At 40.1% G+C, this 22,117-nt stretch overlaps 1 protein-coding gene across 10 annotated transcripts in view; it reads right to left on the reverse strand.

The window, feature by feature from the left end:
* Positions 1 to 22,117, reverse strand: part of mapk8ip3 (mitogen-activated protein kinase 8 interacting protein 3) — a 40,414-nt gene that overhangs the window by 8,491 nt on the left and 9,806 nt on the right. For 2 of the 10 annotated variants that reach the window (XM_030735001.1, XM_030734999.1), the window contains 19 exons: positions 21,509 to 21,557; positions 20,428 to 20,656; positions 20,207 to 20,309; positions 19,882 to 20,000; positions 18,933 to 18,944; positions 18,354 to 18,371; positions 16,123 to 16,180; positions 15,840 to 15,992; positions 15,222 to 15,279; positions 14,764 to 14,915; positions 7,251 to 7,307; positions 6,960 to 7,130; positions 6,188 to 6,347; positions 4,355 to 4,405; positions 3,052 to 3,141; positions 1,434 to 1,589; positions 629 to 794; positions 288 to 485; positions 26 to 209 (listed from right to left, as the gene is read on the reverse strand). In XM_030735001.1, the coding sequence (XP_030590861.1) occupies positions 26 to 209; positions 288 to 485; positions 629 to 794; positions 1,434 to 1,589; positions 3,052 to 3,141; positions 4,355 to 4,405; positions 6,188 to 6,347; positions 6,960 to 7,130; positions 7,251 to 7,307; positions 14,764 to 14,915; positions 15,222 to 15,279; positions 15,840 to 15,992; positions 16,123 to 16,180; positions 18,354 to 18,371; positions 18,933 to 18,944; positions 19,882 to 20,000; positions 20,207 to 20,309; positions 20,428 to 20,656; positions 21,509 to 21,557 (2,184 nt within the window). Of the gene's footprint in view, positions 1 to 25; positions 210 to 287; positions 486 to 628; positions 795 to 1,433; positions 1,590 to 3,051; positions 3,142 to 4,354; positions 4,406 to 6,187; positions 6,348 to 6,959; positions 7,131 to 7,250; positions 7,308 to 14,763; positions 14,916 to 15,221; positions 15,280 to 15,839; positions 15,993 to 16,122; positions 16,181 to 18,353; positions 18,372 to 18,932; positions 18,945 to 19,881; positions 20,001 to 20,206; positions 20,310 to 20,427; positions 20,657 to 21,412; positions 21,558 to 22,117 lie in introns of all 10 variants that reach the window. The other 8 variants (XM_030734997.1, XM_030734996.1, XM_030734998.1 and 5 more) reach the window with 7 other exon arrangements.

The raw sequence follows: 22,117 nt of genomic DNA on the forward strand, positions 1-22,117 counted from the left end.
GACTTATCAGACTTTGACCTCCTACCTATCCGTGGCGTTTGCTGGACGAGGCTGAGGGTCGGTGAAGACGTGCTCAGTAAACGGTCCTGGAGGTCCGGATCTCATTTCTGTGTTGTTGGCCGTTGACTCGGGAACCTCTGTGGCCTCTGTGGCTTCCTCAGCTGATTGGGCAGGGTGAATCTTCCCATTCATTGGTGGAGCAGTGGGAGCTAAAGCAAAACACAACTATAAGATGCATTCATCTCCTTAACAGTACACCAACAAAGGAGTATTTATCATGTGCCCACCTTGTCCTTTGTCCATGATGGGCGTATCTGTGCGAGAGGAACAGTTGCTGCGTGCAACACTGCAGTTGGTGGCACAGCCAACAAGAGTGATGCCGGCTAACATGCCCTCCACACCGCCTGTGTCCTCTCCTCCCCCTGCTCCACCATCACCTGGATCCAACACAATCTCTCCGGCTGGATAGTCAGTCTCACTGGCAGCTGTGTGCAACCAAACACATACACACACGCACAGGCACACATTAACATACCAAAAGGCAAGAAAGCCAACATTTACCACAAAGCAACCAGAAGCTGAAGACAGTCACATCAAACATGTAAAAGAGCAGCGCTTCCATTCTCACCTGGCACACTAGAGATGCAGAGCACGTGAGCATTGCAGACATTGAACTGGTCAACCAGTGAGCCTGGCTGGTTGGCATCGATGATGACCACCTTGCTGGCAGAGTGGGTGCTGGTGAGGATCCACACTCGACTGCTCATTGCATCGGTTTCCTGGAGCTCCTTTGACTGAGGGAGCATAGGAAGGAGGAGACAAACATGCTGAAGAGAAAGGACAGTCATAGTTTGTTCTTCAACTGTGGAAAAAAAAAACCCCAAACTTCCTACTGTGTGTTTTTTCCTAATCACTTTTCCTTAATTAAGATGGAAAACATTATGAGGATGTCTTAGGAAAAGAGAACCCTGGTGCTAGACTTACACTAGGATCCTTACTAATATGATTACAGATGCTGCTGACATGGATCTGCTGCTGTGAAACTACAATGTTTGTTCTGGAAGCGGGCCTGAAATATGACAGAAACTGCTCAGTTCAGAAAAGAGAAGCGAGGGTTACCCCTAACAGGCACACAAAGCACCTTTCTTTAGTATTTAGAGAATTCAGCCTGCTCCTATAATGGCTGCCGCCAGATACTTCCAGGTCACTTCAGAAACCTGACCACATCCATGGTTCATGTGTATGCTATCTGTCATAGTTCTGAGTAGTTAAAGGCATCATACTCTGTGTTTTTAAACGTATTCCCAACATGAGGATAATTCTTGCACATATTATTTCATTGTTATTAATTCAGTGTTCAGTGTTAGCCGTCATGAATGCATGCTTTGAAATAAGTTGTAAACAGATCCAGACTGGTTCCACAGCTGCTCTACCTTCCTCTTCTCAGGAGAGGTGTGGTTCTTCTTCTTCTCAGCTCCGTCCTCCTCGGCGTGCAGAGGATCGCTGCTGCATGGTGGTGCTTTTTCCATTGCTGTGTCCTGACTGCTGATTCTCCATCCTGTCAGGTCCACTCCTGCTGCACACCACAGCTACACACATGTAAACACACATGTGGAGAAATTTTAAAAAGGTAAAACTGGTCAGAGATAGAGATTGTGGCTTCTAAATGCAAGCAGCAGTGGCCATTTTTAAAATGACATTGTTCAGGCTTAATGTGGCTCTTGGCACAGAGCCATAATTTGGATCTTGCAACGTGCCCTTCAGACAAGCATTTCTGACTGAGAATGATTCATAATTAAATAAGTGGAATAAATGATTAAGAGAGTTGCTGTTGCAAAGTACAATGGACACATTAAGCTCTTACTTGTTATACTAAGAGATTAGCACAGAGACAGTCAGTTCATCTGCTTCCTGATGAATCTGTGAGTGTGGGCTGATCATATTTGATTGGCAGTGACCAAACACCAGCTGTCACCAGATTTTGATGAAAATGTTTGCTTGCAGTGAGAAAGCAAAAACAAATCGTGTGGTAGAAAAAGTTTTCAGAGCATTTAAGACATGGAAGATAATCTACTTTGCATAATCATTTGTTTGTGCCGTAATACTTGCATAAAAAGTTGCATGTACTTTCATTCCTTTTCCCCAGTAGTAATCATTGCAAAAGGTGAACTATAAGATACAAGATGTCTTGAGATCTCCTTTGCTGAAAAGTCCATTCTGGGTGTGTGTGAAGTTTCCTTGAAACTGGCTGAGATGTCACATAAATCTTTCTTGTTTCAAAAACAGAATCTCTCTTTCTGCTGCATTATTCCACACTGTTAAGATTAGATTTGTTCATTGCCATAGGATACATAATACAGCCAGCAGATGGTAGGAAAAATTTATTTTCCCAACTGGTTGTTGACCGTGGTTCCTGAAGGTCTCTGGCTCTCTCTGGGTGAAAAGAAGGTGCTACACCAAAAACTTTCTTGTGATTGCTTTGGTTGCTAGCAGATTGCCACAGTTTCCTGTAATTTTTAATGTTTGTCTGCAAATACTTGAAAAAAAACTTTTGAAAAGTATGAAATAAACCAAAATGCCTTCAAAGAAAAGAAAAGGTTGTGCTTCTGCGCTGTAGCCAGCAAGTTTCAAAAAGGTGCAACTTTTACTTTGAAGGGAAACCTTCTCCATTTGCAGGAATCCGTTAACAATCAAAATAATCAATAGGAGGTTTTTGCCATGTGGAATACACTTTTTTTCTCTAGTAACATGTGATTGTCAGGCCTTCACTGACCAGTGACGTGCATGACTGTGACTTTAGAAAATATTTCCCCAGTGACTACCATCAACCTCCAGCAACCAGTACTGGTTGCCAGATAGTCACAGAGCAGTCTCTAGATCTGTGTGACTGGGGTCTTATTTGCTTGATCCTACTTATCCAAAATAATGGACAACTTAACATCACATGGTTAGTGGTCATGGTCTGCAAAACCTCAATAAAAAGTAGTTTAAAGACAAAGCTAAGGTGGTTCGTTTGAACAGAAAACCCCTCATCCCTCCTGATTTTCCCACCTTCCTGTTGGGATCCTTCTCCACCAGAGGGCGACAGTAAACTGGGACAGGAACATTCTTCATGCGGTTATCCTCTTTCTCATTGGTTGTCTACAAGCACAGGTGAGAAGTTGTCAGGAGAAAAGCAAAGCAGTGAATTACTGGCCAGTTCCATAAAAACATCTCCAGTTTTACTGGGCACTGAAGAAAGCAAAAACATTCACTGTTTGTGAATGCACTGTATACACATACAGCACATACACAGCAAACTTTAAAGGAAAACTCCACTGCTTTCATCCATCTGTGATATAGTCTCAACTCCTCCTTCAGTTTCCTGTTTTTCCCAGGATACCGCAGGGCTGTCCCCAGACGATGTGTACATTATGTATGAGATGAGGAAAAATATTGTTAAGAAGAAAAGCGTTTCACCACTTATTCAAAGCATTAACACCTCTATAAGCTGGTGAAATTGCTGTTGCTGCTCTATTGACTGGTACAGTACATTTACACAAACAGTTTGGTTCTGTGCTCTTTGACTCTTGTACCAAAGTGTAATCTTTATTTAGCTGCAAAGTTTTGCAAAGTTTTCCAGATTCAATGTAATTTTATTACTAAAAATGTGAAAAATACACCAAGGGTGAAGAAAGGCTTATAAATATCTTGGCCTGACAAAACTTTAAGGAGTCAAAAACATGCTCTGTAGTCCATAACTGCTTGAAAGATTTTGCAGTGGACTCATTTTACTAGCATTTTACAAAATAAACAAAACCGATAGATTTACAATAATCAATAAAACCTACACTTAGTGGTTGTAGGTAATTTTTACGAGTGGATTTTTCCTTTAAGATACTAAGATAATGTACAGGAGTAACATCCATATGTTAAGTAGGGCAGGTTGAGACAGACAGAGGTTAAGGGTTTAAAAGGTTGCAACACCACTAGCAGAAGGAAAGGAGATCAGTTGGAACCAACGCCACAGGAATGACTTTATCCAAGAGCAAAGTGTGTTACATGTGTGTGTTTTTGAAATACAGCTTTTTTTGATTTACATCATGCTTAAAAAATGAAAATATCCATGCATTTCCACAGGAACAGTAAACACTGTACAGTGGTGACATTTTCTTCATAGAATATACATTTTGTTAAAAAAGCTTCACTTGGAGCTCTCATTGGGTACAAAATTAAAGGCTTTCTTTATTATCTGCATGTCTTTCCTCTGCTATTAGCTGTCTGCTGCTACCTACGGGTCAGAGCTTTGTTTGGAAGGTTAAAGGGGAGGGAAAGCCATAAAGGCACATGCTGGCACTCTGTCGGTCTCACTTGCCTGCTGCCTCTTCAGCGGGCTGTCCTGAGCGCTGTCCGTCTGACCACCAGTCTGTGGGAGACCAGAGTTAGAGCCACCTGCCTACCAACACACTCTGCCCTCTGACCTTCAAGCTGCATAGTCAACCTCAAAGTCTGCTGGCCAAAATTTAAAGCACATACTCCCATGCTGTGAAATCATGTTCATGCTTGAAAATAAAAAAGACTGATGGTTTTCAGCTAATCTCAGTTCTGTTTGATCACTTTAAAGGGAAATCAACTAATCTCATAAAACCCAGAATAAACTGATTACTACCAATTATACCCAAAACCTGATACACTCTCACGGGTGACATCATGAGGTACACGTCTTCAACTGCTTGATAATCCAAATATCTAATATTAGCCACTCGCATGGCAGCAAGTCAGTTCAGACAAAGTGCTGAAAAACTGAGCATCAAAATGGGGAAGAAAGGTGATTACAGTAACTTTGAACGTGGCATGATTATTGGCATTTCAGGAATTGCTGATTTTCTGGGATTTTCCCTCACAAACCACCATCTAGATAAAAGCCACCATGATCCATCCTGCCTTGTATCAATGGTTCAGGTTTCTAGTGGTGGTGTAATGATGTAGGGCACACTTTCTTGGCACACTTTGGGCCCCTTAGTACCAATTTAGTATCACAAACACCACAGCCTACCTGAGTATTTTTGCTGACCATGTACCCATCTTCTGATGAGAATAATGGAACACATTACAAAGCTCAGATAATCTCAAACTGGTTTCTTGAACATGTATACTCAAATGGCCTCCACAGTCACCAGATAACAATCCAGTAGAGCATCCTATCATGGATGTGCAACTGTGTGACACTATCACGTCAATACGGACCAAAATCTCTGAGGAATATTCCCAGCACCTTGTTGAATCTATGCTGCGAAGAACTAAGGCAGTTCTGAAGGTAAAAAGGGGGCCCAGCAGCACTTAAAGAAGTGGCCGGTGAGGGATCTTATTGCTTTAACTCATAGCGCTTTGTTTCCACATTGTGTCTTCGGATGATATTTTTCTATTATGTCAATAAACAGGGAGTTTATTGATTTATTAGTTCAGCTGTGAGTCACTCATACAGTCAGCATACAGTCCTGTAAATACTCACTAGAGCACCAAATGTGTTTGAATCCACAGCTGAAAATATTTCCCAACTATCCTGTTTACTTCTGTTGGGAAACATTTTCTTTTTTCAAAGTGCCAAAACTAATTTAGGAAAAGTATTTAAGATTTATTTGTTTTCAAGGCTTAAACCTCTGATAGGAACTAAAGCACTAAAGCACAGGAAAGCCTGTAAGTATTAAGAGACTGACTTGGACTTGCTGGTTTCTGTCTTTTCATTATAACTGATATCCAGTAAGAATGTAGAAAATAAAAGCAGTGTTATCTTACTAAAGAATCTCAGTGGCTCAGCATGTAGTAGCTGATTTTAAAAAATCCCACTGGCTTTTACATGTAATTTTTCTCTTGTATATACATATGCCAGTACCAACCAGTGATAATTTTTTTTGTGGAGCTCGGGAAGACAATTTAACATCACCAAATGAAATCTTCTCACACTGACAGCATGCTGTAGGATAATGTTTAATGCCGTCCACTTTCGCATGTAAGAATTAGCCTGAAAACAGGGTTTTATAGGTTCAAATAAGAACTAGTAACTGAAATGATGTTCAGAAAACATTTCAAGGACTGTGGTTTTACCAAACATTTGATAGTCAGTGACTTGGTTTGTTCACATTCCTCTCTTCATGCAGAGTTTATTGTGTGTTTTGTTGTGCGCGTGCACAGAGAGCCGCATGGGTACCTGTTTGAATCGAGATGGCACGCTCCAGCCGCAGGCCTGCATGATGCCGTCATCGCGGCGCATGTGCTCGCGAACCTGTCGGTACTGTTCACGCCGCTGCTCTCGGCGGGCCAACAGTGCCGAGTCACTGAGGAGAGACGCAACACCGTTACTTGCCAGTCTAGAAGCGACGGGAGGCAGGAAGAGAAGAGAAGAAGAAAGCAAAGCGTTAGCAGCCTGGCCAGCCAGCAGCAATAGAGAAAAAGAAATGAAGAGAAAGCAAGGAAAAGCAACAGCAGTGCAGTTAGTAGCACTTGTTAAACAAAACTTCCATCTAACTCCAGCCAAGCAGTCTTCTTATCTCATAGAACTAAAAGTAATGTGTAGTGTAGAGTTTTTAAAATATAAAAGAACAAAACTGGAGGTCTGAGTGTCCTTCATGCATTCCTCTGCGTCTGTATGATATCGAAGTTGGTGTTTTGGTATATATGGGGCTATTTTTGTGTCTTTATTGCGCACACAATCAAAAAAACGTGTGATCAAGAAATAGATTTTCAGAGGAAATAAAAGTGCCTTGAGCTGCAGCTGTACTAAAAGGTGTAAATGTACTTGGACGGGATACGAAGGCCCTGATAACCAACCTCAAATGGGAGCAGTGCATAATTTTAAAAACACATTTCTCTGCTAAATATTCAGAAGCTTTCTACAAGCGAGCAAGCAGCCCAGATAATCGCAGATAAATGTGGAGGTTCAGGTTAATGTGGTGAGTGTGGTGAGGTCAGCTGCCACTCACTCTTCAGGGAAAAACTCCAGGGTGCGGTTGGAGGTGGAGATCTGACACATGGTGTGGCTGCGTCTCTGAGGGAAACCAGCCGGTGAGGGAGATTTGTAATGGATGTTGACACTGCAGTACGGTCGCTTGACGGGCGGAGGGCTGGACGATGAGCTGAAGAGACGTGCAAAGCTTGTAGAAGGACAGAAAGAGGAGGAGAGGTTTTAATTTTCCCGAGTGTGCTTAGTGTGTTGGCTTAAGATATTTCTTATTTTATGTCAGTAAATGAATTTAATGAAAGCAGAATCTCACAACTGCCAGATGGTGGACTTCTTCTTCTCTTGGATAGGAGGATTCTCGCGGGACGCCCTGAGGGAAAACAGAGGTGTGAAATCCAAGGAAATTTAATGATGATAATAATAAAAGTTATTTGTAGTATAGCACTTTTGAATAACATTATGAATAGGGCACATGAAGAGAAAACAACTGGGAAATACAAGAAAATCACCAAATTATAATGAAACACACTCTTAGAACAGATGTGTTGTTTGATGACACAAGTTTTGTGTTATTCCCAAGTAGACACATATTGTGTTATTTTCTACACAGTATGCGTTGACTGGTCTAAATGCTGGGACACACATATCATGTGTTAAACCACTGACCAATCACATTGCTTCTTTAACTCCTACTTGCCCGCCTATTTTTCTTTTTTAATTCCTTTTGAAAATGGACGCACGGTAACTGTCACGGCAATTTCAACAAAGAAGAATAACTAAGGTAAGTGTATTTTATACTTGAAATTACAGTCGCCACAGTAAAGTAAAACGACACAGGGATTGTATTTGTTGATGTGAAGCTTAATTTTTTTTTTTTTTTTTGGTTAGACAAGTTTTCACCATTATTGCTGAATGTAATGTTAGCGTTGAACACCCTTTAGGTTTTCGGTAGTTAAGCATAACTAAGAAGGAGACTTGATCATTCTGCTATACATATCATCATGCTCTCACCCCATGTTACATGCATGCTTGACATGTTTAGTATGTAACGCTTATGTGAGGTCGGAGCAGCCTAGCTAATTTAACATGACAAACTTGTTTGCATAAATAGATTAGCTAAGAAAAACTTGAAAGCTTAGATAAAGTAGAAATCATGCTAACCGTTTAGTAGGCTTGGCTTTTTCTATATACACCCCAACAAATGCGGCTATGCTGAGCTAGTCTGGCCTACTTAACAATTCTTGAGTTACCCCAGTTATATCTTTACACTGACAGAAGGATTTGAAACTGCATGGTGACTATGCTGAAACGAAGTTGATCCCATATTTATTTTAGCTTTATTTCAGTCACATTTGTGCTGCAGCAATTGTCTTAAAAGCTTTTTGTGAAACGATGTTGTTTTAGCAACATGCCCATGACCTCCATTCAGGGGCGGGCTGGGGTGAAATTCAACAGCGGGAAGTTCGTGCCCCTGCCTCCATTTCAGAATTCTGTTATTTGTGGTGTTACAGAAACCATAGGCTTGAATACTATATCTTAAATGAATCGTATGGATGCTGGAAATCCTTAAAAATGCTTGGATTTTAATGTTGTATTTTCAAGGTTTGAAAAGTGCTTAAATTTTGGATATAGTAGTGCTTGAAAGTGCTTAAAATTGTAATTGCTTTTTAAAATAAAATTGACTTAATAGTTCACTTATGAAACAGAGAAAGAAAATGCATTGGAAAATCTAAAATTAAAATTTCTCCACCTGGTCTGCACGTCTGCATTTGACCTGTCAGTTTGTGAGCCCGCCCCTCCCCCGAAGACAGACAGCCACCATTTTGAGTGTTGGCTGGAAAATTGTGGATAGATGAGTGTGGAATTATAATTTGGTCAGAAGTCACTCGTGAGACAACAATATACGCAAATGTCTTTCCGCGAGCGCAGGTATTCAACAACGAGTGTGTGTAGAACGCAGCAGCCGCGTGTGCCTTGTTGTGAGGAGCATTCAGCAGCATTCAGCAATAGTGCTGTAAGCCCAGGGGTAAAAACCTGTATGCTTTTTTGCACCTCAGACTTTGAGGGTGTTAAACACATCTCCAGTATTAATCCTGTTTTATTTTAATATTTTTAAAAACCCATTTGTACCTAGTTATTTAACCTTTGTTTGAAAATGGGGTTCTCTATTTTTTTAGCAAATGGATGCTACAATGAAGAAAATCCTTGCAACAATTTTTCTAGATGGCAAAGAGATCTGCAAAAAAGTTTATGAACTTCATAATCCTGCAGAATTAATTGATGCAAGCAAATCCCAAGTGCCTTGTGCAGTCACATTAGATAGGTTTCTCAAGTACAACACAGACTTCAATGAATTCATTGATTCAGATCTTGACATAGACATTAAAGAGTTTGATAAATTCCACATCTTTTTTAAGTCGGATTCAGAGTTCGGGAATGCACCAAGTGAAGGGATCTGTCTGGTAAGACTGTTAGAATAGAAGACTTCTCAGTTTTTCAATATTACTGTAGTCTTGTTTTTTAATAAGACATATCATATGTTTGTCTGGAGGTATAATCTGCATGAATGGCTTGTAAAATTTGGATTTTGTTGTATTTTTATGTTCTCTAGCCTGCTCCCTTGTCAAACAGCGAGCCAAGATGGACTACTGTTTTACCTGCCTGTGATGGCAAGAATCAAGATGACTGTGGATGGGAAGCACTTAGAGCACTGATCCAAAAGAAAGCTCCAGGCATATTAAAAGAATATGAGGAATCTGGCACCATCTGCACAAAATCCAGAATGCTACTTGTTAGGATTGGTGTCAGCGATCTTGTGGAGAGACAAGGATTGTAAGTTTTTACTGTATCAGTTTGAGACACACAAAAAAACACATGGCAATGGAATTAAATCTATTTTCTGTATTATACTTTATAGTCAGTGTGTGAGCGTGATTGGAGACTGTTAGTGATCTGACTGGTAAAAGCTGCTGTCTGCTATTTTCAGTTATCCATCCAGTGATGAAAAGATGCGCCTTGCCAAGAATATTTTCACCATTTTCCCTAAACTAAGTGTTAAAATCCAGGAGCAGAATGAAGGATATGTAAGTAAATATAAATTGTCATTCCTGTTGCACAGTGTTGTAATGAGTGATGCCTCATTCCCACTTTCTTTCTTCTTCCTTTGAACTATGCCAAGGAGCACTACTATGATCCAGACTCACACAGTGGCTTCATTGAAATGAAACTAAGAAACCTTCGAAGGGATATGGAGGAGAGCCAGAGAAGATATCGCAGGAAGAGCAAGTCAGCGAGCACTGTAACTTTGATAATGACAAACACGGATGAAGATGTTAGTGAGTGGGTCACCCTGGCTAAAAGAATGAAGCCATCCCCTCAAAACTTCTCAACAATCAAACATGCTATGGACAAGACCTATACACATCGAAGAACATGGATAACAACACAGTCACCAACATTGGCTGAGATATTTCATCAGTATCCACGTTTTATTGACATGCCACTTCTGGTAAGGAAACTCATTGATGCTATAATCTCCTTTAATTTCTGAATACAGGTTTCAGTTGTCACTCTTTTGAAGCACAGCCAGAATATTTGATTGTAAGAAGCCATGCCTCAGTGAATGTGGAACAAGAGCAAAATGTATTGAAACTGACTAAAGAACGGTTTCATCTTCTTCTGTATCTTAGCTTGATGCAGATTTTGGAAAACTGTTTGAGGGGAAGACTGATCTTTTTCTTCGCAAATGGGAGACAAACATCATCCCCAGGTTGATGAAGATTGGTTCTTTGGAGTTGCCTCAAGATCTGGTAAATCCTTCATCAGCTCCTGAGAACAACAGTGATGGTATGTTGTGTTGCACCCATTTAATAGCTTTAATGCAATTAATATATACTTCAGTCATTTTAATTGTTGAACATGACTAAGGTAAAGGTCTGTTTTCTTTTAGACATGCTTTGCTTTAGAGCCCTTCAGGTGCTCACGCAACTTCTTCCACCAACTGCTTCGGGACAGAGAGCAGGATGGAGTCGCTGCAGTGTGAAATCAGCCATCTCCTACCTCTTGGACTTTGTACCAGTATGTTATTTTTGTCTTAATCTTTCTGTTTCTGGCTTTTTGAATGTAGAACATAATTCATCTTATTCCAGATTTTTGGTAATGCTAGTGTCCATTTGCTGGTTTTGTAATGTAGTTTTTCAAACTTTTTGTGTTACAGACTGGAACAAGCATCTCTTCTCTTCTTGAAAATCCTGATTCAAAGACCCACCAGCCTGTCATCATTTGCCTTGGACACCCTAGTGGAACTTCCCAACAGTATGTGATCATCGCTAGAAGTGACAAGATTGCTCTTCCACTTGGAGACGAAGGGCTGACAAGTGCAGTTGACAAGCTGTTCAAGATGTATTGGGTTTGCAACCTTGTTTATCCAATCCAGCTGCAGTCTCTCTTCTCTTTTCTGGAGCACATTTATGAGATTCCCATTTCTGGTAAGAAGAGATCCAAAGTTGTTGAGCTCATCTCCAAACTCCAGGCTATTTCATAAGTAAACCATGTATGTGTGTCCAAAGTGTAAGCGTAAAACTGGAGGAGAAGTCAGGAACCTTATTCGGCATCTCAGAGCCTTTCATGCCTTATCAGATTCAAATGACTTTCAACTTATTTGTTGCCAGAACAGCTGCCAAAGAACATATCACAATCTAAACTCTTATGCAAAGCATCTCAAGAAAGTCCATTCAACAGTGCTGAAAAATGAGCAAATTGACTATGTCCCAGGACAATTGGAACATTGTAATATGTCAAATGACGTTGGTAATGAACCTGTTGGAGTAGAAGCTACAGCAGCTCTTGAAAATGAAGATGTAACAGCTGTTTCACCAAGTCTTAAAGACTTTGCTGCTGCATTTGTAGCCCAAATGTATTCCTCACCCAATACAACTCTCAGTGATGTGCAGAGGAGCATTACATGTGCAAAGGAAGTTATAGACAGGACTATGGACAAGGTTCAAGAGAGAATGCTGACCTTCATAGATACCCATTCCATACCTCAAGATGATGATGCTTTCATAACTTTGATGCAGGATTTGGAAAGTGGGAGGAAAATGTTTGAGGATGTTGACACTCCCTATAAGATGAGTAAATATTTCTCTGGTAAAATGTCTCTTGTGAAACCAACAGAGATATTTTTGGGGCACAGGGCAGATACTGCCAGAAAGAATGGACAAGTGGCACAAGTGCTGATCTCAGAAACATGTCAATATATTTCTATTCTTGACACCATCAGACTGCTTTTTAGCTGTGAGAATTTTCAGAGTCATTACATGAAGTCTAATAAAAGTATGGATGCTAAAATGCGAGACTACTGCGATGGGGCACATTTTGCAACACATCCTTTGTACAGTAGAAATCCAAATGCATTACAGATACAGCTCTATTTTGATGATGTTGAAACCACTAATCCCTTAGGTTCTAAGACGAAAATACACAAAATGGGTGCTGTGTATTTTTCTTTGAGAAATCTGCCTGCAGAGTACAACTCATCTCTGGCTAATGTTCATTTGTGTCTTCTTTTTAATACCATCGATAGAGAAAAATATGGCTTTAGCAAGATACTACAGCCATTGCTAGAAGACATTAAGTATCTTGAACGTCAAGGTATTGCAGTTAATGTCAAAGGTCAAAATTACTTGTTTTATGGTACAATTTGCCTATTGACTGCAGACAACCTTGCTTGTCATTCCCTTTGTGGCTATTTGGAGAGTTTCACAGCTAAAACATTTTGTCACTTCTGCTTAGTAGACAAAAAAACTGCTCAACATGTCTTTGATGAAGATAAGCTTGTAACACGTGACAGAGTCAATTATCAGCAACATGTAATGGTGAATGATCCCAGTTCCACAGGCATCAAAGATGACTCTTGTTTGAACACACTTAAATATTTCCATGTGACAGAAGGTGTTTGTGTAGACATCATGCATGATGTGTTGGAAGGTGTTGCGCCTTTGGAAGTAAAATTGATGTTGCGACAGTTCATATATGTGGACAAACAGTTTACATTAGAGCAGCTTAACAATCGAATATCAAGCTTTGATTATGGCTACATGAATGAGAGGGATAAGCCATCTGTAATTCTGAATCTAAGAACAAGTGAACATGCTGTTAAGCAGACAGCCAGCCAAATGTGGTGCCTCCTCCTATTTTTACCACTCATGATAGGGAACCTAGTTAGTAGGCAAAGTGCACACTGGAAATTGTTTCTTCTTCTTAGAGAAATCTGCAGCATAATATTTGCACCTGTAGTTACAAATGGACTAAGTGTGTTTTTAAAGCAGTTGATAATAGACCACCACAACTTGTTTAAGACACTGTATCCAGACAGACCACTTATCCCCAAGCACCATTTTATGATTCACTATGGTAGAATGATGATTAAGTTTGGGCCACTTGTGAAGCTATGGTGCATGAGGTTTGAAAGTAAACACTGTCCTTTGAAACGTCAAGCTCATGTAGTCTGTAACTTTAAAAATATTTCAAAAACACTGGCTTATAAGACTCAAATACAGAGTATGTACAACTGGAAATTGGGGGAAGCCACTTGAGAGAAAAATATGCGTTCCAAATGCTTTTCCTGTCATTGTAGGATTATTGGAACATGGTGAACTGCTTCTTGAAAAGCTGCATGCAAAGAATGTTGATCTTGACACTCTAAGCACAGTCCATGTCGCACACACAGTCAGTGTGTTTGGTCAGACCTACAGAACAGGCAGTGTTGTGCCTCTTAACTATGATATAAGAGGTGAACGAACGCCTGTTTGGTGAAATAGTTCACATCCTTCCACAATGTGAGAACGTAGAGGTATTGCTGTTTGTCAGAGTTTATCAGTTGAATGTTTTGATGATCATTTCTATGCTTACTTGGTTGATAGAAGTGATGTATTTGAAGTGGTTAGCATAAGTGACCTTGCAGATGTCAGACCATTAAGCCTGTTATGTCTTGAGGGAGACAGATTTTACTTAAATCCCAGGTACAAAATTCTGTAGATCATTCTGAATTGCATGTTCAAAATCTGGAAGTAATTTGACATCCAGTTTAACATTGTAGGCTGGGAAAAAAAATGACAATATGAATGTATTATAAGTGTATTTTGTTACAGTATGTTGGGAATTTTAGAAGGATGTTTTTCCTTTAAAACTGGTGATTTTATGCCTGGAAAAAATGAATGAAATGTTTTGTTCAGGACCATGGTTGTAAAAGAACTGAACAATAAATATTAACCTTTTTGTACAGTTTGGTGTTGGTTTATTTAAAATCCGATCAGAATTAGCACATATTAAAACACATTAATGTGTCAATATAAGGACCACACAACCTGTGTAACATTTTACACAATTACTGTGTTGACGATCTTAACACAAACCTTGTGTTAAATTTTCAACACAATGATTGTGTGAAATGTTACACAGGTTGTGTGGTCCTTATATTGACACAGTAATGTGTTATAAATTGACACCACTTGTGTTGATATTAACACATCTGTTTTAAGAGTGCAGGTAAAAAAAAAATGCCACAGATTCTGCACTCAGGAAAGTCTCATTTCAAAGTCGAGTTTAGGCGCTGTAAAAACACTGATTTGCTACTACAATCAAAATTACATTACAGATAAATATGTGAATGTGAACAGTACTGACACAGAATATCAGTTCAAATTTAATGAGAAAGCGCTGAATCTTTATTTTGGTATGTGAACTTTAAACCCCGAAGCTCTCCCCTTCCCGTGGGCCTTCAAAATCCTCATCTCTCGTTTAAAGCAGCGCTCTCTCACGTGTACCTGATCATTTCTGTCCACCGCACGGCCTCCTGCAACTCCATCAGTCTCTCTTTGTACTGGTTTCTCTCCATCAGCACACGGGCCATCTCCACCCGAGTAAATCGTCGCCGCTGGGTCATTGTCATGTCGCCGTCTTGCATCGGTGATGAAAACTGGTCACACGAGAGAACAGAGCCATCGAATTAATTTGAAAATCTCTCTCTACATCAAACTAAAACTAATCTGTGGTCCATACTGTGCACTCACTCGCCATTTTATTATTAGGTACAACAGTTCAACTGCTTGTTAACACAAATATCTATTCAGCCAATCAGATTGCAGTAATTCAGAAACTGCTGCATGTTTAATTGAATTGATGCTATACTTAAAAAGTGTTCCCTTAATTTTTTTTTGAGCAGTGTATTTATAGAGACATGAACACGTCTCATGACCACTGAGGCAGGGGCAGCTTTACTCACATCATCGCCAACTTCATCCTTGGAGTCCCGAGAAGCCCCGAGAGCCTCTGCTCGTAACCTGCAGCCAACAAACAAAAACACAGACGCACGTTTTCATTTCTGCCTGTGGGAACTGAATCATACGGCAGGCAGAATAGAAGCAGATGCTGGTGATCAACTGATGTTGAGAATGACTGGCATTGTGCAACATTTTATTAGAAACCTGGGCTTAGGCCTTTTTTAAAAAATGTTTTACAAGACTTCTGAAGCTGCTTTAGTCAAACGATGAAAGCGGATGCAACTAAAGGCTATGAGCTGAAAAGTAGGTCATTTTCATTTAAAAATCAGACAGTTCGCACCCTATTCCAAGAGAAGTGCTAAATAATAACATTTGAAGTCAATAAAGGCCTAAAAATGCAAAAATTACAAATGCAAAAAAATATAAATGCAATTGTTACAATGCCGTCATGTTTCATTAATCATTCCTTTTTCTGTAAGTTGCTTTTATTGTTTTATTTAGGATCTTTGATCTCTGTCAGGTGTCTCTTGAAATGAGCTATTGAGGTCTAAAAATGACACAAAAACCAGCACAGCATCCTGTGTCTTTGTAAGTACTTGAACACTCGTCACTATTTTCACCTCTTGATTTCTTCTTCAAGTTCCTTGATTCTGCCATCCACCTTGTTCTTAGACTGTCTCACAGCCTCCAGCTCCTCCCTCAGTGCCTCCCGTTCCCCTGACAGCTCGTCCACTTTGGCAATAAGGTCATTTTTTACAATATTTAGAGCATTTCTGTCAAGAAGAGGACAGAAGGAGGATGTAGTTAAATATCCAAAGCAAATATCAATCACAGAGTGAATCACTACTCAAGACAGAATCTTTCAGAGAAAAGACACATATTGAGCTTCACCGAGTTTCTTACTTGGTCTGTAAGAGCTGTTTGTTCTCCGCCAGCATGTTTTCCCACTCCTTGCTCATCCCTGAAACAATCACATTCACATTTCTGTTACTCATTCACAATAAACATCATAATAAAATCAATCAATCAATCAATCAATCAATCATTGAACAAAATGCAACTGTTTATATGTTAACGCAGCTTTCAAGGCCAATCAAAGTAAGTGTGGGACAAAGGATGAGAGTTTCTACACAAAAGGTTTAATAAGTTAATTATTAATGGACAGATTAATGCTTTAAGCTCTAGTATTATCAACAAGGATAATTTAAGCTAACAAAGGAAAGTTATTTGTAAAATATTGGAAACGTACTAAGTAATCTTAAAAATAACTCACTATCCATATTATTTGTGTTTGGAAAGTAGACAGAATAAAGTAGGAGCTTTTTTCAAAAAAAATGTTTGGCCACAGCGGTTTTATTAGCAGTAGAGAGTGACTGGAAATCACGTGGAGAGATACACGGGAAGACATGTGGGAAATAGGCGACAGGTCGGGACTCGAGCCTGTGCTGCCCGCACCGCAACGCATCATATGAATATGGTCACCTGCTCAACCACTGAGCCACCCCGGCGCTCCAGTTGGAGCTTTTTTTCACCCGAAATACAAAACGTACATTGCTAAATTGTCGAGCGCAGATATCTATACAGAAGTATTAGTGTTAACATGCTTAAACATGATTAAACATGAAAAAAAAAACTATTCTTATTATCCTGAGTTTTGCCAGAAATGAGCACACAAAAAAAACGAAATAAAACATGGAAGCAGTAAGCAATGTGCAACATAAGCCAAGCACACATTAACACAGAGAAACTTTCAGATATGAGGACATTCAAAAACCAGCAAAACAAAATGCCAAAGGCTCTTTATGCTTTCAAAGGACTGACGGTGGATAGTGCAGTAAAGAGCTCTGGGATCAGAAGTCTGTAAGTTTTATGTCCTGGCATGTGATTAGACTGCAGAGACAAACATAATTCCTCGGGTCAGGGTGTCAGTTTTAATGTTTTAACACATCTGACAGCAAATAACATATTTAAAATGAGCTAAAACTAATTATTCCAGCTGCTCATGTCTTGGACAGCCTGAAGACACAGTGATGTGAAAAAGAGTTTTTCCACAGGATTCTGTGCAGGCCTGTGAAAAACCAAGTAACCCCGTGATTCATTAACTTGTAGAACCGCTTTTAGAAGCAATAATTTGAAGTAATCTTCTTTGTGTTTGACTTTTTCAGTCTCACATTGGTGTGGAGGAATTTAAGCACACTCTCCTTTGTACTTTGGCAAACTTAATTTGTGCTGCCATGGGCTTTTTGGAGAGAAGACGCTTTCTCCTGCCAACTCTTCCAAAAAAAGCCAGTCTTTTTGTTCAGTCTTTTTCTAACTGTACTGTCATGAACTTTAACATTTAACATGCTAACTGATGCCTGTAGAGTCTGAGATGTAGCTCAGGTTTTCTGCCGTTTCTCTGAACATTGCACATTCTGACCTTGAGGTGAATTTGCTAGGACATCCACTCCTGTAATGATTGTGGTATTGCGCAAACACACACCTGAATGCTCAAGACCAGCAAACTGCCAAAACAACTGCTTTTATAGAGATGCTCACACTTGCTGACTCATCAAATGAATTTGATTATCAGCACCTGGCTCCTACTGATGCTCTTAATTACTACTGAATCACAGGGTGTTAGTTCTTCACAGGACTGCATAGAGTTGCGTGAGAACGTAAATCACATGACTGTGAACTCATGCATTTCTCTTACCTTAATTTGTTCTTATGGTTCAAGCCTCTCTACTTATTATGTTAATCAATGTAGCCCTTCATGTCACTACTGGAGGTGTTCAGTATAGCACATTAACTCAACTATTATGGAAGGACAAATAGTTTATCAAAGCCAGCTGAGTTAGTCTTCTGTTATTATATCTATCTTCTGAAACATCTATATTATTTTTTAAATAAAAGCTCTGCAATATCTCTTTACCACTGGATTATTCTGACTTTCTAAAATGGCCAGAAGGTTTCCTGCAAGCTCATTTGCAAGAGTGTTTTACTGAATGTCAGTTATATGAGGTATAAAAATTGACAGAAAATATAAATAAGAAGCCACAGAAACTCAGCAACAAGGGGGACATGAAAGCTAAAGCCTGGGGAATGGCATAGCAAGCAAATGTGACCATGAGCGTAGGCATGGGGTGCCTTACCTAAGAAATCATCAGGGACTGGAGGCAAAAGAAGAAGAAAAAGTGGAGAGAAAAAAGGAGAAGAGAGAAAAGGGCAGAGGGTGCAGATTAGAGATGAGGAAGAAAAACAGAACGGGAAGAGAAGAAAGAAGATGCTGATAAGCATTTATTAATTTGGTTTTGGCTACAGAACTAAAGGACAATCTGGCCTTCACGCTGAAACCCAACATTTATTCAAATGCCATCAAACCTACTGTAAAGACCCACTGAAACTGTTCAGAGAACATGGCAGGACCCTTAAAAGTAGTTTCTGATAAAACTGGATGAAAACCCCTTGAATTAAACAGGTACAGCTTTTAGTAGTAACAAACTATTAACATTACTTCAGTGCGACCTGAAAGAATTATACTGCTGCACCGCAACTTAACTGATGCTGGTCATTATAACAATTTCCAAATTTCCCTGTCCAAAAATAATGTGCTATTTTATCATTTCTATCCACCGATTGGCATCTACTCTTAAATGTGGACTTTGAAAAGTAGAAAGGAGTTGAGAGAGAAAAAGAAAACAATACCAACCAGCGTGTGTTCAGATACACACCTGAGAACTCGCCTATGGGGGTCACCAGCAGAAGCACATAAAAAGGGGGGGAAAAAGAAATGAGTGAGAGGTTAACAGATGGACAAGGAAAGGGGTCAAAATGTGATTCCTGTTTCTGCAACATAAAATTCAGGGATAGTGAGTCAATAGTGAAAGTGAGTCCAGTAACAAAAGACTGAGATACACAAAATCTGCCAGAATCCCCCAGTGTGTATGAGCCCAAAATGGAGTGTGATAATGGGCCTCTAAGATAATTAATGTAAACATGAAACAAACTGCACTTAAGATCTTATTAATACAATGACAAAAAAACACAAAAATGTCTGCTGAGATACGCTGCATTAATTGTTCCTCTGCCCCTAAAATTGATATAAAAATACAAGCAAAGTATAACAAAGACAAAAAAAATAAAAACTGCATGGATGTACAGCTGGAGCTGGGGTGTCAGATTGGGGTTTTTTTTTTCAGGATGACTGTGCAGTGATGCAGACGTGTGCTGCAGCGCCCCCATGCAAGACAAAGAATGTAAAGTTAGTGCAGCGGCAGATTCGCACAGCCTCACATGGAGCTCGGACCCCGCACTGCAAAAAAAAAAAAAAAAATACAAGTGCTGGCTTTGTGTAACACACACACACACATGCATCTGCCCTTATTTCTTTACTAAGGGTGTAGTCTTATCACACGCTGACCTCCTAGCTTACAGTACAGGTCAGATTTGATTTTCGGTGTAAACAGGAGACACTGAGAGTCCGCCTGAGAGGAAGTGAAGGTGGTGCTTTTATTTGTTTTTAAGTATCTCTTTTGAAGTAAAATATGTACCGCTGACCAGCATATTGCAGTTTCATGAGGAAATGATTTATATTTCAATCTTCAGGGCTCTCAGATTAGGGTGTCAGTAACAAACCTATAAAACTATCAAAATGTACTGAAACCAAAATCCCGTTCATACCTAGAAGCTCGGCACCTGCATCCACATCCCCAATGATGTCCGACTTGGCATCTTTGATCTCGTGGTAGAGAGAGTCGGTGTTGATGCCAAAGGCAGCGTTAACTATGCCCTGAGAGGGGCTGAAACACATGAAAATAGAATCGGTTTTTATTTGTCTTATTTCTTTTTAAAGTATAATAACCTTTACATGCAGGACTAATACTTCCATCCATCAAAGCTCAAGAATTCATGAATCTCTTGCTGTCTTTGTTTTAACAGGAAAACATCTATGTTGATATTCTTTTACACATGTGCATGCTTAAAGCAGGAACACTGCTGCTTGTACCTGTTTCCTCCTCCATACACACGGGGGTCAAGACACATGTCCAGCTCCGGGGTAGAATCGATGAGCTCTTGAAACTCGGACCACTCATCGCTGCTTCCCATACCTGGAAGATCAGAGCACTGAGTGTTGGCTGAACATTAAAGTGGGCAGTAAAAGGTGCAAGTCATAACCTCAGATATTAAACCTTTCACCTGAGGACCTACTCTGTGACATTATCTTACCGATGCTGACATTTCTGGTTTCCTGGGAGACCTGCACCTCCATATTCCGACTGAGGCGCTTGGCGCTTTTCCTGTGTTTTCCAGGCCGCGTGACGTCAAAGTCGTGTGGGTGGAAGCCGTCGTTGATTGGGGTGACTGTGGCAGATGGGACAGAGGAGGTGGGTGTGTTGGACTTGCTTCCTGTGCTGCTGGGTGTGGCTGCCACTGAGTCCGACTCTGATCCATCCTCCTTGGTGAGAGACAAATAACATTTGAGCATCATACAAGAAAGGATGTCTCTTACTTTGCTCTCTAATTGTAACAATGGAATTTTTTTTTTTTTTATTAAACCCATGAATGAATACTTTGACTGCTTATTGTGGACAATAGGCCAAGTAGTCTTAAATGATGAGCCTAAATATGAGAGGCAAACCACATTAGACTCTTCTGGATAAAAAAATAATGTTGACTCAGGTAGCTTGCCGAGTATTTTAAAGCTGCTGTCACATTTGCACTCTTCTAAATCCTAAATTGTGCATTTCAATATGAATTTGTGCTCTCAGACTGAACTCAGGAGGTTCCTCCCATAAACTATGAAGCACTGTATGCTATCACTTTGTATGAACATTTATAAACACAAACTTAAATTTACTGTGAAAGTGTAAACTAAAAGATGATAACGCATGAAAGAAGCATCACAACTGCACAGTAAAACAATCACACAAGAAAACTGCGTGAAACAAAATAAAGAAAGAAAAAAATTATGATCCCTGCTTGCTTGGGTCAACATACTGGTTATACCTAAAAAAAAAAAAAAAAAAAATCTTATTTTAAAAGAACAGATTTCCAATGCAAAAATAGTTTCCTCAAAAGTGACACAAGCAGGCGTGGGAGGGGAGGTGGTCTGTGTGGGTGTGGCTAGCAGCAGTAATGCTGGCCCCTCCCCCTTTCCACTCCCCAGGCTGCGATTATGGTCGTGGAGGAGGACAGGGCTTGTCTGTCCCACCTGGTAGGCGGAGCTGAAGGTAGAATGGCCGAGCTCGCTGACCTGCCAGATGTCTTTCCCGGGAATCATCCTAGCCCCCCCGAGACCCCCACGTACCATGCCATCAGGGTACAGGCTCAATGATGGTGGGCGCTCCGCTTTGCTGCTGTCAGAGGAGACACAGAGGGAGTGGAGACTAATGTCAGACTGACTGTTGGTTATCAGTTTATTATTTCTAATGCCCTTTTTTCCTGGAGTGCTCTGGCACGCATGTAATGCAAAACACAACAAAACCTGGACAGTTTTTAAGTCCATCCCTGGGGTCAAGGGTCAAACTATGGACAGTGACTCACACCCTCATTCACAACTCTTTCAAATGTAATTTGCACCCTGTGTTTGTGTGAAGCTGTACTAACCAGCCTTGGCATAAACCTCATATTTACTGTACAGATGTGAGCACACTGATCTCATTAATCTCAAGAAAAAACACAAATAAAAGCATTTCACAAAAAGTATCCCCAGAAAAAGTATCCCCAGATCCTGACAGACAAGATTATATATGACACGGACAAAGCAACAGACAAGCAGGGCAGGCAGACAGAGGGATGGACTGACTGGCACAAACAGATGAGGGAGAAAGAGGAGAAGGTAGGTGGAGATATCTGGAAAATACGCTTAACATGTTTTTTGTTCCATTCCTTATTTTATTTACTATTAAAATGCAAT

Source organism: Archocentrus centrarchus, chromosome 8, assembly GCF_007364275.1.
Source record: "Archocentrus centrarchus isolate MPI-CPG fArcCen1 chromosome 8, fArcCen1, whole genome shotgun sequence".
Classification (NCBI taxonomy): domain Eukaryota; kingdom Metazoa; phylum Chordata; class Actinopteri; order Cichliformes; family Cichlidae; genus Archocentrus; species Archocentrus centrarchus.